General features: G+C 36.2%; 1 protein-coding gene across 3 annotated transcripts in view; it reads right to left on the bottom strand.

The window, feature by feature from the left end:
• COL25A1 (collagen type XXV alpha 1 chain) overlaps window positions 1–17021 on the bottom strand; it is a gene marked incomplete at both ends in the record, with an annotated part of 479103 nt that overhangs the window by 18028 nt on the left and 444054 nt on the right. The window contains 8 exons of one of the 3 annotated variants that reach the window (XM_079701034.1): window positions 1009–1062; window positions 2657–2692; window positions 5365–5445; window positions 8807–8833; window positions 10870–10920; window positions 11549–11611; window positions 12465–12545; window positions 15244–15288. In XM_079701034.1, the coding sequence (XP_079557160.1) occupies window positions 1009–1062; window positions 2657–2692; window positions 5365–5445; window positions 8807–8833; window positions 10870–10920; window positions 11549–11611; window positions 12465–12545; window positions 15244–15288 (438 nt within the window). The remainder of the gene's footprint in view (window positions 1–1008; window positions 1063–2656; window positions 2693–5364; window positions 5446–8806; window positions 8834–10869; window positions 10921–11548; window positions 11612–12464; window positions 12546–15243; window positions 15289–17021) is intronic. The other 2 variants (XM_079701033.1, XM_079701035.1) reach the window with 2 other exon arrangements.

The raw sequence follows: 17021 nt of genomic DNA, 5'->3' as shown, positions 1-17021 counted from the left end.
AATGTGATAAATACCGACTGAATAAGTGAATTCACTTTATAGGTCACGGAATTATGGGATGGGGATGTATGCCAAAGAAATCACTATGTGGCTGTCTATTTTAAAACAAATTATCCCAGACTGATGAAACTCTATCTAGTTTTAAAAGACCACAAAGTTGCACAATGAATCATTCCAACATTTTGAAGTCCTCACCATTAGGATACTTTCTTTACATCCTATCCTGGATGGTGGGGAAACTGATGACACAATTCTACTCAGATACAAAAAAACCTTCTAAGTTTTTCAGGGTGAGGAAAAGAAAAAGCAGAAGAAAAACAGAGAAAGAGGGAGAGAAGTTCCAGACAGATGACCAGCTGCTGATGCTGTAGTACATTTTTTTGTGTCAGATGTTTATCTTCCACTCTGAGTGTCTTTTTTCCCCCCAAAGATATGGAAACATGGCTTAGCAATAGAGAGGTTAGTGGAAGGTTTTTGTTTTATAATGCACTAAAATTATTTCCTTATGGTTAAAGAAAGGCTATTCTTTTGCTAAAAAAGAGAAGCATGTGTAACTGTGCAGAGAATACTTAAGTTTTATAAGTTCCCTTTAGAAAAGTTATAACTTATTCTGAATGAATACAGTAGCTTTATATAAAAGATTATCAACCAGAATATATAGTCCTGGAAATTTTAGACCTATTGACATCAACTTTCTGGATTAAGGCCAAATGAAAACATCTTCCTTAGGGGTTAAGAAGGAATGGTCTGAACTATTTACTTTAGCTATGAAAATGTATGCATTGGTTTTTTTTTTGTTGTTGTTGTTAAGGCAGGCATATTCTAATACTCTGTCATTCTCTCAGTATGAGGACTCTGAATAGAACTTAAGATGGCATCTATTTCCATTTACTATTAGATGGCCCTTTATTTCTTCTGGGAAATGAACAGCTCAGATCAACTAAAATGGAAAAGCCACACTCTGTGTTTTCCTTAGGTCACAGCTTAATAACCTCAGGAGCAACTTACTCTTTCTCCTTTGGGACCTGCAGGGCCATGGGGTCCCATAGGGCCATCTGTACCCTAAAAAAGATAAAAATAATATAATATGAGACATATCCCAAGGGCTGTAAGAAAAGCAGTTATAATTTATCCTGGACTTTTCCTGGGTGAATGATGCCTTAGAATGTCAGTAAGACAACACATCTCCTTTCAAACTGCTTTATGCTTGATTCTTTCAGGCCAGTAGTTTTCAAGAAACTCATGCAAAAGGGATGAATTATATAACTGCTTATTTCAATGAAAGGCTCACACAAAATACTGTATATCATATTTAATTATATATTTCCTCCCTGACTAAATGGAACATCTTCACTTTGCCCCCCAAATCTTAAGAAAAAATTAATTGTTTTTGCTTCACATCACCTCTTCTTCACATCCATTCTCTGCCCCTACTCCTCTTGGCCACAAATGCTCTGAAGTCTTATTTTCAGCTGTTTAAGAGGCTCGAATAGTTGTACAAGTAAAAAAAAAAAAAACTTAAATAAATGAGAACAGTGTTTAACTTTTCAAACTTTCTTCAGTTCTGTTGGAAGCAGCAGGGGGCTTAGAAGGAAGGAATTATTCTTATAGGTTCTGCTGCAGTGGCTCAAGTCACTGGGCTTATAAGGCACAAACCAGGCAGCTGGATGATTTAATGGCATAATTGCCCTCTGGCCTCCTGGTTCAGCATTAGGATATCTGTGGCAGATGAGATAATATTTGGATGAATATAGAAACACTGAGGTCCAGTGAAAATAATGACTGCCTGAAACAGGTTTTTAGAATTGAAGAGCTTGGAATTCTTTTTGATTCTTAAAAATGTAGCAAGGACTTCAGGTATATTTGCTCATTTTCAGGAAGACTATGCTTAGATTTGCAATGAATTTATTATGATATTTGCAAACAGAAACTATTCTAGCACAATTCTTTTAGTATTCCTATGTCTGTTTTACTATTCTTGTTTATTCTATGAGTCTTGTGATATGAAATAATTCAGGGTTTTAAACTCATTCTAATGTTGGTGAATTATCAACATCAGTCTGATCTTTTTCTTACTGCCTGAACTCAAAGTTCATCTTCAGAAGACTTCTAAATATTGAGGACCTGTAGCTGAAATTTAAGAGATGGAGCTGTTAAGAACCATAGAAAAGAGACAAAATGACAGAAGACAGACAAGTCATTTCAATGAACAGAGATCTGAAAGTTAGTTCCAAAGAAGAAGTTACATTTCTAATATGGACATAAACATAAAAGGAAAAGCAAGTTAAAATAAATTCACATGATTTTGATTCCTTCAGAGGGCCCCTCCCATGGAATTACAGGAAGTGTTCATTGGTTATGGAAAAATCTGTCTGGGATTCTACGACAACGAAGCCAATTAGATTGGTCATTCTTCCCACTTCACAAGTTATCCAGGCTTGAACCCAGGCTTCAGAAAGATGTTCTGAAGTTTAGGCTGTATGACAAACAAGGCTGCAACCCAGGCTTTGTCTACCTTTCCCTTTTCTGCCACTATCTTTGTCCACTTTCTTCTGCTCCAGTCCTATGTACCCCTCATCATCTGATGGGAGTCTGTCCTGAAGCATAAAACTCCTAGCCACAAAACATGTTGGAGCAAGTTGAGGTGCTGACTCACCCGGGATCCTGGCTTTCCGTCTAAGCCAGATGCTCCCTGTGTGATTTGGTTGGTAGCAGGGTTGGTGGGTGTAACACGAATGACAAGAACAGAGATTAGTATGAGGTACTGATGAACAAATGTAACACTTCAAACAACATAATACGCAGTCACAGGGTTCTGGGATGAATATCACTTTGCTACAAATTGTTAGTTAAAAAAAAAACAACCATGTGACAATAAACACCCCACAGATGATGGCATTTTTATGACATTTCCATTTGATAAATTCTTACTTAGAAATCAAGTGAATGAGGTTTATAAAGTGGGCTTTAAAATAGTTACCAGTAACAGTCTGGGTTGCTAATTTCCATATGAAATTAATTTTCTAAAGACTGTGCCATTCACAATATATTTCTTTCGGTTCTGAAAAAAAAATAATGGCCAATCTTCTAGGAAAGGGCTCATTATAATAATCAATCAAGTTAGAATTTCAGAGGAAAAGAAAACAGCTCTAGTTTTACTTGTTAAAATAGCATTTATGAATAACAAATGCAGAATTTTAACATGTCAGGGTGACTCTGGATTTTACACAGACGATACTCATTGTTTTCTGGATTGTTCTTACTGTGTTCACATTAGTCACCACTAGAGGGACTTCTAGGAACAGGAAAAAGCCAGAAAAATTTCATGAGTCCAAAAAGAAATAACTGTCCCAAACAACATTGTTCCTCAGCTCACTTCAAGTAATCAAGCATCAAAGTCTGAATGGGAAATGCTTTAAAAATAGAATGTTGTTCTCAGGCAATGCATGCTTTTCTTTCCCTTCAACTCTAGGCTATGCATAACGTATGACCAAAAGATGACATTTTCAATGCTTGTTTCAATTATAAGCGCAATTACTTTTTTGGTATGGCTTTTGTATCTCAAAACTCAAATGTTTATTTATAGTCCTTTAAAAATGTTGATTTGATCAAGGAGTATTTAAGAAAGACAATGCACTAGTTCTATACATCTCTTGGCAAGGTTGTAGAACTATTTCCCCATTTTATGCTTCAGATGTAGTTAATAATACAAAATGGAAGAAAAAAAATTTATTCCAGCTGCAAACTCTACAAATGATGCTATACCATACATTTTGGGGGATACTTTTCATTTTTAATTTTATAATTCCTTCTGTACAATCCTATTGTGAGTCAGATTATAACTGCAAAATTCAATTTACTTAGCAATGATTAAAATTTAAAAAAAATACGTGTGTTATCATTCTCTTAATGCTAGCATATGTAGAGCTTTTGGCTAAATGATACATAAAAATGACCACTAGTCCTAGATTTGAAATTAGGGCAAACTTTAAAGAAATCAGATTGAGGGTTTAAATAAAATAGAAATCTAAACTTTCTTTTGCTTTTTGATACTTCCTTCAGAGTCACCATTACTAAAATTTAAAAATAAATAGGGGGATGGTAAAAATTTTGCACTGATTATATAATATTATATTTACCTGGAATGTGAATTAATGACTCATATATATTATACAGGTTTTAGGTTTTATACCTGTGGCATGATCTAATTGGTGTGATTTAACCTATACTCTAATGTAAGGCTTACATCATTCAATAAATGAATACATATTAAGCATCTACTAAGTGCCTGATCTATGTAAGGGATCGGCTATCAAGAGGAATACTTTAGTACTTAGAATACAGTACTTGTGGGAAAAATAAAATAAGTAGTCACCAATTTTTTTATGGAGATGTGTATAAACTATTTTCTATTACCAATTTTATGTCATATTTTAATAATGTAATCTATAACATTCTTTACTGACTTTTATCTGAATTCACTGAATAGACAGCATATGAAAAGCTTGAAACTAAAACTCATATTTAGGAATTCCCTGGCAGTCCAGTGGTTAGGACTCTGTGCTTCCACTGCAGGGGACACAGGTTCGATCCCTGGTCAGGGAGCTAAGATCCTGCATGCTGCACGGTGCAGCCAAAAACAAAAACAAAAAAACAAAAATAACCCCTCATATTTAATAATCATTTAAAAATATCTTTTTAGTTGTTGTGGAAAGAAGACTAGCATAAAGTGCATGAAAGCTGGAAATCTCCTTTTCATTAAAAACAAAAATCTCTAAATAACTGCAAAATACTTCTTCCATACTATCCATTATTGCCACAAGAACCTCGTAAGAGGGCATTTCCAGCACAAACAACATACAACATTTAGACCACAATATGATTGATTAATGTAAGGAGCCATGGCACTGACCTCACGTCTTCAACAATGGCCAATTGCATACCTTCCACTAACAGGGGGCTGTGGTTTTTGGTATTGAAGAAGAAAAAATAAAAATTGAGGGAGGATTTGACACTACACTAAATAATAAAAACATTTGGGAGAAATTATGAAATAATCCGCATAATAATTTTTTAAAGGGGAAGGTGTTGGGAGAAGAATTGTCAGCCTTAAAAGAGGAAGGTTGGCATGTATGTAATTGAATGACAGAACATTTATAGCATCGTTTGTTACGGGGTCTTCCTCTGACACAAGAGCAGACATCAGAGAAAACGAAACTGGGCTGAGCTCTGCGCGAACACAGTATGTTTTCCAGTTACGGAAATCTCAACCATAAGATAGTCACTGAGTAAACCAGAGTTCTTACTTAGGGTAGAAAGAAAAGTCTGAGATTTGCACTGAAATGGAAAGTTTTCTTTACTTACTGGAAGACCAAGGGGTCCTCTGTCACCCTTTTGACCTGGTTCACCCTTCAATCCTTTAACACCATTTAACCCTGGTTCACCCTAAATGCAAAAGCAAATGCCGATTTTGGTTGCTATCATGGGTGTTTCAACTTCGAGAGGAGAGAGCCAGTCTCTGAAAGGGTTGCAGATTCCAGTTTTAGGTCACAGCAGAGTCAGGCTAGATTTGTCTTGCATCAGTTCAAAAATAATTTAAAAAATTTTAAGAATTAACAAACTGAAATTGACAATTAAATAATATTCTAGGAAGCAGAACTCCTGAGAAAGTGTGCTCCTTACAAGCAAAATGTGTATGTCTGAGCTTCAAATTTTTCAGTTTTACCTCAAGGAAACTGGTGTTATGCTACATTGTTCTGACCAAGTCAATCAAAGACAATCGGAGTGGAGGATACTGAAGGAGGCTGAGCAGGAAAGACTCACTCTGCTGGAATGAAAAACTGGAATATGCAGGACAGTGTTATATATAAGAATATTTTAAGCCTTTAAGCATTTTGCCAAGGGGAATGAGCTAAAAATGTAGCAACTGACTTTTGAAGTAATGCCATTTGGTGAATCCTCATTCACTGACATTGCAAGTCAGGTCCCTACATGGATTAATCAGTAGAACAGACAACATAGAGCCAATCCTAGAAGAGAATGTGAAGATCACAGAACTTATATGTGGCTTTACTAACTGTCTGTCTGTCCAATCTCAGAATAAAGTAGGTTTGAATTTAACTTAAGGTGACAGTACAAAAGCCATGATAAGTGATAAATTCTCTTGACTCTGTTTTTAAAAACCTAAGAATGTAATACAGTATTTTCTATCGGCAGCAGCATGTTAGAAATAGAATTCTGATCTGTTCCCTTTTCAGCTTTTAAGTACAGATATTAATTTCATCAAGAAAATCTTGAAAGACTTGTGGAAGGAAGATGATTTCAGTTTTAAAGGCCCTATAGAGTCCTGAGTGGTGGAGGTGGGAGAGGGAGAGGTTATGCTTATATGGTAGGAGGGATTATTAATCTGGGCAGTATTTCCCCCATTTGCTTGATGGTGCAAATCAGTGCAGTACTTGTTAAAGAGTCCAGGGCACCACCTGGACCATACCAGCACAGGAATGGTATTTTTAATGTCTCCCGGGTGATTCTTCTCATCAGGAAATTCTAGGAAACAGTGAGCTAGAGTCATCCATGGAACCATGCTATATATTTTAACTTTCAAAGGGGTCACAAAATAATAAACACATTGGCATGACCTAATGGAGTTTGGCAGTTCTGAGGAGAGGAAGTTTGCAATGCTGCCACTGTAGGAAAGCCAAGTGTTCTATGTTTGGTAAAGTGTGATCCTGGGAATGTCCCAGAGCTAGAGCCAATGTGAGATTAAAGCCAAGGCTCAGTAGTCAACTGCAGTTAACTGGTCTAAACTTGAGATTCAGGGCTTTACATGTGTGTGGACTTTCATTCAGCAAGTGATCTTAAGATGATGAATCGGCAGGGCAGCCTTGGTAGGCTATGAAGTTCTTTGGTGAGGAATCATGCATTGATAGGAATGGGCGTTAACTGAGAAGGTAAGTTTAAACAATCAAATTCTGGGGCAAAAATTTCAAATTTCAACTCTGAACCTAAATTCTAGTCCCAGATCTGTCATTTAATTGGCAGTGCAATTTAGAGCAAATAACCTAAGTCTCCTGAGCCTATAGTTTATTATCTATAAAATCAAGGAACTAGCACAGATAATCTGTGAGATGTTTTCAACTTTATAATTCTCTGAAATCTATGATTTAAATAACAATTGAAGTTAAGTGTAGGCAAAGTGAATCATTGCCTTGTAGATATCAAAAGGATCTTGGGCATCTATTAATGTAATGGTGATGGGGTAACTGAATCACTCATAGAATTAAAAACTCAATCTTGGCGGCTTTGGCCTGAGTCATTACAATTAATCTGGTCTTTAGTGGTACCTTAAAATCCAAACAGAAGTCAACAGAAGGAAATATTATTTAGTCCATTGTGGGGAAAGATGCCCAAGAAGGCTAGATAAGTACCTAGACCACAGAGCTGATAGATAAGCTCTCTTTTGACCCCCCCAAAAATGTTCTTACCCTAAAATATAATCCACGCCACTGAGACACTGTCAATCACTGGCCTTATCAGAAGGTAAGGTATTCTAAGAAGAATAAAGAGGCACGAACTCTTTCCTTTCTTGGGTGAGTCACCGGCTTCATCTCGAAAAGGAAACTCAGGTTTCTGGAGTCAGACCAATCCCTCTGCCACCTCTAAAGCTGGGGGGTCAGGGGGAGTGCTCAGAGGAGAGGGTGGGCTGCCTCTAGGTTTTCTGATTCTTAGTGCCAACACTGCATTTATGTGTCCCCTCACCCCCTCTCCATTTCAATGCATCAACTCACTACTGAGGAGGTTTCAAGAGTCACTGAACCTTCTCTCAAGCAGCCTTGAGGACTAGCTAAATTTTTCTGTTCAGAACAAAGCATCAAAACACAAGATTACAATAACAACTGAGGTTTTTTGGGTGTTTATTAACAGCTGCACTGGATATTCTGTGAAGTGTTCTATAATCATACTTCATTAAATCATCACAACACTCTGAGGTAAGTTACCTAGTTGAGTAAATGAAGGATTAGAGAGGGTAAATAATCTCCCCAAGGTGACACAGCCTGTCAGTGGCAAAGCTGAGATTAGAACATACGTCCTCATCACATATGCTCACTGAAAGAAGAAGCACGTCTTTCAGGGCTCATTTTAATCCTCTAAGGTGTCTTCTCGGTCTACACAAAGGCAAAGAATGCACCTTCATCCATCTTCACAATACAAACTGCAATAATTCTGACAAGGAAGGGATATTCTCCATTGTTCTCTTGTTAATTCAGAGTGTAGAATACATGTATGTGATGTAACCTTCTCCTTAGTATAGCATACTTGATATACCTCACCTCATTCTAGACTAGTGACCTCTGGGGGAGTACAAAATTAAGATGCTGGATAATTAAAGCATTTAGATGCAGTACTGCTATATGACAAGCAAGAAGTATCAACTAATAACATTTGAATATACATCTGAAGATACCTTACTAAGAAAGAGCATCTGGACTAGTCTGAGAATGTCATCAGATTCACTTTTTTTTTCTTTTAGAATGTTGATTTTGAGTATATTATGATTAGTAACTTAAGAAACTTACATAGTGACAAGGAAAAAGGCAAATTGAGGACTAATTCATCTCTAGGTGCTATCACTTAAATTTGTTGTAAGTCATTTGTTGTGAAATTTAAACATCTGGATACTTAAAGGCTTAAAGATTATCTATATTACTTGACAAATAAATAAGACAGGACAGACATGCTTCTCTCATGCTTCCCCACGATTAACAATGGAACAGCCATCAAATAATCAAGGGATTTGTTGGATTACCTTTGGTCCAGGAAGTCCATGGGGTCCCTGAAAATGGAAAACACAGCTTTTAATTAAGAATTGATTCACTTTTTCCCAGCAGAAGTGACTATTAACTATTATATAAAGTAACAAAAGAGATGTATAACAAGAATCTTCTTGTTTGAGTTATAGCTAGATAGAGGCAGGCCAGTGGATGTTAATACCTAGAGAAAGTTCCTTCTAGCTCTTGGATTCCTCTGTAATAGGGAATTCATTAACAGCAATTCTTTCTGCTAAATACCCGTGAGAGGGAGGGGGGAATCTGCCAGGGTTATATGGAAGAAAAAAAAAGTGTTTGTGAACCCACACTACTTCTATTTCTCAAATCCCTATTTAAAAAAATCTAGGTGGAATATGTGAGATACCTTATGAGTTTAAAATTTGCTAAAAAAAATTTGAACTTTAAGTACCAGTGAAGAGGAGACCTTTTCAATTACTAACTGCTCTAGACCCAAGGTTTTAAGAAATCTAAAGGAGCAAGAAAATGAGGAGATGACAGTCAAGTTTGGAACACTGTTGCATCATTTCTTTAAGGCTAAGAAAAGGATTCTAGTGCTAAACATTATTATTTAGAATGCATTCATTTTTACAAAGATGAATTATTCAAGGCTCTTGTAACAATTATTTACCAGTGGAAGGAAGTCACGACACATTCATGAATCAGGGCTTTTCCCCTGTATTTTGTGGAAAATTTAAGTATAGAAACTAATTAGTCAACCTAAATTAACTAAAGATTACTGTGGATTGCTTTAAACTTTCAAGTCATTTAAATGAACTATTTGGAGACAGGAGTATTTAAATACTCATCAGCAAAATCATACAACCGTAGGAAAATTTTTTTTAAGCAAGCAATACATAGATATTTGTTACATATGTCTACACTGGAATAATATTTTCCCTTTGGATATGCTATGGATAAACGTTTTCAGGAAATGGCCATTTTATCAAGTATTCTTATTTCATTTTAGAAATGGTTTTAAATTCCTTTAAACTAATTAATTTTATGATATGAATGGATATAGCATTTTAAAATTTAATTTTCTAACTTAAAGTGGCAGGAGTATAAAAACGCCCAAAGTACGCCCTTTGCTTGATTCTTAAAGCACTGTTTAGTTTTAAGAAAATCAGGTTAATTATAATTGTTTTGTGGTATGAAATAGAAACGGCACTTAGTAAGAAATAGATGATTGGGTCTGGGGCTACGCTCTGTGGTTTAGATCATTCCAATGATGTTCTTTCTTGGAGCACAACAGGAGGAAAGAGTGACCGACAGTTTATTTAATCTCTATGATTGAAGACATATGGTTTATCGGGACACTGTCGAGACAAATGTGACCTTAGAGACTGCCTGACTCGTTTCCAACCTATCCCAGTCAAAAGCATTTGAAGCATTCTGCCTTCTAGTTCTAGCCTTAACAAAACTGTCATTAGGCAGACATTTGGAGAATTATGCTGGTTTAATGGCTACCTTCCTCACTGAACATAAGTTCTATGAGGACACAGTCATTGTCTCCACTGGTCACTGAGGGATACTTGCAGTAAACACTGTATTTACAGAAGTATTTAAAAGTGAAAAGAAAAAGATCCAACAATATATATCATCTGTGGAAGTGAGACAACTTTTATCATATTATTTTCTAAATGTTTTTTTTGAACATTTCATTAAAGGGTCTCAATCCTCAAAGTTGGTTAGAAACATTCATTAATGGCTACAATTAGTAATCTTGTTATGCTATTAATGGCCTAGAACAGTGGTTGGTTAAAATGATTTTCCAATGTTCATACCCAAAGAGTGGAGTAAAGCTTGCCAAATCTGTTTATTCAACTTTCCTATCACAAAACTACCCTATCTCTTTCCAACAGATGTGCTTGGGAGAGTGAAAGACAACACTGTAAAATCAGAAAAGCACCTCCTATTTTTTGTCCATTCCACAGAGAGTAGTACAACATACAAGCTGGCTGTCTTGAGAGGTGTGTTCATGTTTCCTCTGGTAGCATGCTCTGAAACAAATGATTATATTTTGGAGAGAAGGGAAACTTACCATGGGGCCTGGTGGGCCATGGGGACCTGGTGGGCCTGGTGGGCCTATGATCTGCATGTCCGAAAAATAAACATGAATTTGGTTACTTCATTTAGATAAGGCAGTTAGGCTTGAATCTCATGCTGGGCTTCTGCTAAGGCCATTAATGGTTGCAGAGGAAGAAGGATACTGGAAGAAGTGATGCATTTGATTCTCTACATTTGGAAATTCCTTCGTGAGAATAAAAAAACTTAAAAAAAATACAGTTGTTCTACAAAAGCCAGAATAAATCAAAAGTACATTAAAAGAAAAGGAAGCAACTGATTACCAAGAAATGCTATAATGCTACAACTACTATTAAACTCAAATATTTCACTAAGAAACAACAAGGCTCTGGAGAAAAAAAGAACATAGGTTCTACATTCACAGAGCTCTATCCAAAAGCGTTGTGGGAAAACCATTGATTTTCTCCTCGGGATTAGATAGTCCTCTGAAAAATCGCTTCTAACTCAGACCTCTGAGACACTTTTGTCTCTCGCTGTACAAGGCTGACAGATATTTCTTCTACAGTTTGACAGACCAAGAGGTTCATGGCCATTCTACTGTTGATAAGCCATCTGGCACAGGTTGAAGTCGGTGAATAATTGGCCCATTTCAGAGTTTTTCGGGAACCATGGAAGTTCAGCCCCCATGGACTTACGGAAGGACCCTGAGGACCTGGCAATCCCGAGTCTCCTTTTTCTCCTTTCATTCCATTGGCACCCTACAAATAACCATTAAGAGTTGAGCTGGTCAAGTAAGGAACAGCTGAATTTTCTCCCCAAATCCATCATCCTCTTGAAATTTTTATAATATCATGCACATGATTATGTACCAGAAGGATTTATCCCCTTGCATTTTAGCCTCAAGCTAAACAGCAAGCTTCCTCAAATCCCTAGGATTGTGCATGATATGTGAAATAAATTATAAAGTAAATGAAACTAAGTTATGCTTGATTGGTTAAACTTATACATTGCTAAATATATCCAATTATAACTGTTATATTTTTAATGGTGGTGCGGACATTAAATAGCAGTCTTTTAACTTCGTTTTCACTGACACTTATTTACACATTTCCTTGTTTTAAAAAATGATCTAGGGCAGTGAGGTTTTCTACATTTTTTTTCCCCTACATTTTTCTACATTTCCCTCTCCAAATTCTCAGTAAAAATTATGGGGGAATCCATAAAAACACCATCCCATAATATTGTAACATAAGGAGAACACTTCCAGAGTAATTTGTTTTTTAATTATTTTGTATTTTTTAGTTTTTTTATTATTGTTTATTTTAAAATGATCAGTTACATCCTACATTAATGACCAACTCTATTTATTTTACTATCTTCTAGTGAAAATAATTCAGGAAAGAATAAAGGTTTATTTTATAATTCATTTGGTTAGATGCTTTAAAATTTCTTCTAGAGCCTTAGTTGTAGTAATTAACCAAAAACACCTCAAATATTTAAAAATAAAAATATTAAATGAACCATTAGATGAGACTGTAGCTAATAATACAACTATTTTCTGATTATTGAATTTATCTTAATATGAATACATCTTTAAGGATATAAACATACCGGCAATCCAGGAAGTCCAATTCCTCCTTTTTCACCTGGCATACCTGGGTCCCCCATGTCTCCCTTTGAACCTTTGAGCCCCTACAAATGATATGGTTTGCACTTAAGAATCATACTGACCATGGATGGTTACATAATAGGGAAAATAGAATTCCAGATTACTTTTGCCAATAGATGGGCCTCAGGCTGAGATGATTCTGATTTTCATTTTTAGGTAGAGTTATCTCTTATAGCAAACTTCTACATTGAATCAATACTATTTCCTCTTGTAATGGAAGAGATTAAATTCTATTACTTAGGCCATTTAAGTATGAAAAGCAGGAATGTAAGTGTTGACATCATTTCTCCTGATTCCACATTTTTACCTGGCAGCTAATTTTATATCACCAGTCCTGAAAACAGATTAATGGGTTTAATGCACAATATACATTTTGAAGCAGGACCTAGTGTTATAGTAACAAAGGTCCAAATAAATTTTTCACATCATTCATTATATCCCTCTATTCCCATTAAATGCAGGCAGAGGTTCCAATCACCAACAGTTTTCAATGGTCCCATCTATAGACAGGTAGATCATTCACTATACACTAATGCTCAATTAATGCTTAGAAATAGTTCTACTTTTCCAGTGTTCTTATTTTGTTCTCGTGACATCTCTATGAGGTGATCCAGGATGTGATTTTTATTCTCTTTTTACAGTGAGGAAATAGAAATATGTGTATTTTAAATGAAAAAAAAAATAGGAATTTTGTGATACTAATACTGAAATTAATGTATATCCTTAAGCATTTTCATCCAAGGAGGTTCACTGCAATATGACCAGATGGTCCATTCTCCAGCAGGGATTATCATAGTTATTTTAGTTATGGTTATAGGGATCCCTGGTTGCACTAACCTGTTCATATTTTCTATACTAAAAACTACTTAAGGACAGGAACTTGTCTTTTCTTGTTACGTATATCTGTTTCATGGCACCTACTTCAGAGTCACCCACTAGGTGGGTGGGTGGGTGGGTAGGTACCTAAATAGATAGATGGATCTTATAGTTAATCAGATCCTGGTTGGTTTCAGGAATCTAGTAAAAGAGAGCAGCAGGAGAGCCAACCCACTGGACCTAGTAGTAGAAGAAGACCTTGTGAAGCCTATAGAAAAAAAATTCAGCTATTGTATATGTAGGGATGACATACCATGTAGTATGTCATTATATATGTCAAATTATTTATAATGACTAACTGGGGGAGGTAATACCATCAGATTTTTTTTTTTTTTACCATCAGATTTTTAAATGCTAATGTGATCTCTGATGGATATAGCAGATCATCTAAAGTCTCTTTTATAACTACCACATGTTAATTTAGTGTGATGTTATATGATTTCAATATACAACTCATATTAAAATAACCCTTCTCTTAATTTTCTTATCTAATAGTATCTCCTGAGAAGGATATTTCACAAACTGTATCAAGAATGTCTTTGAGGGCTTCCGTGGTAGCGCAGTGGTTGAGAGTCTGCCTGCCGATGCAGGGGACACGAGTTCGTGCCCCGGTCTGGGAAGATCCCACATGCCGTGGAGCGGGTGGGCCCGTGAGCCATGGCCGCTGAGCCTGCGTGTCCGGAGCCTGTGCTCCGCAACAGGAGAGGCCACAACAGTGAGAGGCCCGCGTACCACAAAAAAAAAAAAAAAAAGAATGTCTTTGATTTCTTATGATCTTCTTGATTTTAGCCATTTCTTAGGTAAATAATGGAAGCCCAGAAAACATCAAATATCTTGAAATTAATCCTTGTGATTAGATTCTGAATTTTGAATACTGTCCACATTCTCCTAGTCAGATTCATTTCTACCAGGGGTTGGCAAACCATGGCTTACAGTCCAAATCCAGCCCAGGAATTGTTTTTGTACAGGCTGAATTTTTTTTTTTTTTTTTTTTTTTTTTTTTTGCGGTATGCGGGCCTTTCACTGTTGTGGCCTCTCCCGCTGCGGAGCACAGGCTCCGGACCCGCAGGCTCAGCGGCCGTGGCTCACGGGCCCAGACGCTCCGTGGCATGTGGGATCTTCCCAGACCGGGGCACGAAGCCGTGTCCCCTGCATCGGCAGGTGGACTCTCAACCACTGCGCCACCAGGGAAATCCCAGGCTGAATGTTTAAAAGAAAATTTAAGTGGCATTAAAAAAATCTGATAGAGAATGTCTATGGCTTGCAAAGCCTAAAACATTTACTATCTGGTCCTTTATAGAAAATGTTTGTCAACCTCTGTTTTAGGGGAAACCCTCAGAGATACTGCCATATTCTACAAAGCTACAAGTATCCTGCTTGTTTCTGTCTTTTCTAATGATCTAGAAAATTAGGTACAATCTTTATTTGGGAAAAGAAAACAATGTCAAAATAACACATGGAAGCAATATCTAATTTTGTGGAAACTACCGTCACAGCTTTAAATCTTGAATTATTTGTATTCACTGACAAGAATTAGGCAATTCTTACTAAATTGGTAATTATCTTACAAGTCTAATAAAAATTCACAGAGATGTCATTGGTAGATTGATAGGGATTATTAAGGCAAATTTAAAGCATCATATAACTTGTATGTTTGTACAAAGAAAACTAATGCCTAATTTAAAACCAATTGCTTTTTAGAGTTAATGTAGTCTCTAGAACAGAAGGTAAGAAAAAAAAAGAGAATATCATAAATCAACACTCATGTCTTTTGGTCTTCAAACTTATAACAAAATGTCATCAATAATGATGCTTTAAATGACAGTATATGTCTTTGAAAATTACCTGCTCTCCATCAACTCCTGGGACTCCTGGAGATCCTGGCTCTCCCTGTTAAGATAAAAATTGATGGCTAGCTTCTTATTTATTATTGGTAGCATACTATACTAAGTAAAAATGAGGCAAAAAATGATGCTAGTTGGTAACAGTACAATTTAACTTTCAGCAAATGCACCATAATTCAAGTACGTTATTACATCATACCACATGACTATACAAAGTGAAATAACGTTTTTTTTTCTTTTGGCCACACTGTGTGGCATGCGGGATCTTAGTTCCCTCACCAGGGATTGAACCCGGGCCCCCTGCAGTGGAAGCCCAGAGTCTTAACCACTGGACCACCGGGGAATTCCAAAATAACATTTTTTTGAATATTATGTATAATAATACTTATATATCGCTAAGATTCAGTGTTTTTGTTTTTTCCCTTATATGAGATTCAGGCTATACAAATTTGGTGAAATAAAACTGAAATCATCTGATGGCCGACCATATCCTACAGGAACAACCTATACGCCTCAGCTAGTTAATTTTTTCCTCCTTAAAATTCTGTATGATTTCTCTTATTTTCCAATTTGAGAAAAAAGCAAAAACATGGTAGTTAGCTCAAGAAAGAGTAAAATGAAAGGCCCCATATGTTTATAATATTTAACCTGGCATTGTTTGAACAGTGGATACAAATTCATAATGATTGTGAATGTGCTATTTCCAGATAAGCCTCATTGAAGGATATAATAAATCAGATAATATCTTAATCCACAGAAAATTACTTTTGGATCAATTCAATTTCCTATACTATGCTAGGAATGAACTAAATTTACTATTCATATTTTGATTTATTAGAACTCTTGACAAACCCAAAAGAGATGGATTTATTTTTTCTTAACTGAAGATGTTCCATTAAAGACAAATTTAAACAATGTGCTAGAGATTTATTCAAACAACAAATGTCCAGTTACCTTTCAATTGGAAAGGTACTGAACAAACAAATTCTTTGAAAAGCAAGATATTATTTTATATCAATGGGTCATTTATGTAGACCCCATTATAAATATCTCTGATGCCCACACCTCGGAAACTTTGTAAAAACAATTCTTTGGAGTGCGTGAGTAGCCTACCTCGCAGAAAGATTTCCAAGGGAACTGACTTGAGGCTGTATTTTTCTAGAAAGGCTTGTTTGGTGATGTTATAAACCGCAATATTGAAATGGTTAGAGTTGCCTTCCCTGGTTAGAACTTTAAGAGCTATTGGTCATAGTGTGAAATCTGAGCCTTCCAAATGTTAAAGGAAGGCATGACAAACACATGAAAAAAAAAAAAGAAAAAACCCTTTTTTAAAAAATTCCAGATTTCCTGCTCTTTGTGGCAGCGGCAACATTTATTTTGCCACCAACAAGTCTGTTAAGGTTGGATGCAACTGGCTAAGCCCTAGTTTCATGCAGTCTGAATACTTGTCAGCACTCTGGGTCCAGTAATGGTTGCTATGCTTTTCCCTTCAAAATGTGACCCACAAACGTTTAAAAGAAAAATATAATTCATGAGTTATTCATTTATCCTGCACCCACCAAAAGTAGTTTGTAAAGAGTTATTTGATGTATAAGAAGTCAAACAGTCCCTGTTTGATAAAGGAAGGAGGAATGCTAATTTGAATAGGTTCCCATTCAGTCTGGGGCTGTGTGTCCTGAGTGAGAATGGGTTTTATATTTGCCTCGTGCTGAATTTGCTGACTCCTGGTCATAGGCACATCTCCCCACAATTATCCCAACCTTCTCAAGGGGAGATAAT

The sequence above is a fragment of the Hyperoodon ampullatus genome, assembly GCF_949752795.1.
Source record: "Hyperoodon ampullatus genome assembly, chromosome: 1".
In the NCBI taxonomy this organism is placed as follows: domain Eukaryota; kingdom Metazoa; phylum Chordata; class Mammalia; order Artiodactyla; family Ziphiidae; genus Hyperoodon; species Hyperoodon ampullatus.
The sequence above is the reverse complement of the archived record's forward strand: the minus strand, read 5'-3'. Positions and strand labels throughout refer to the sequence as shown.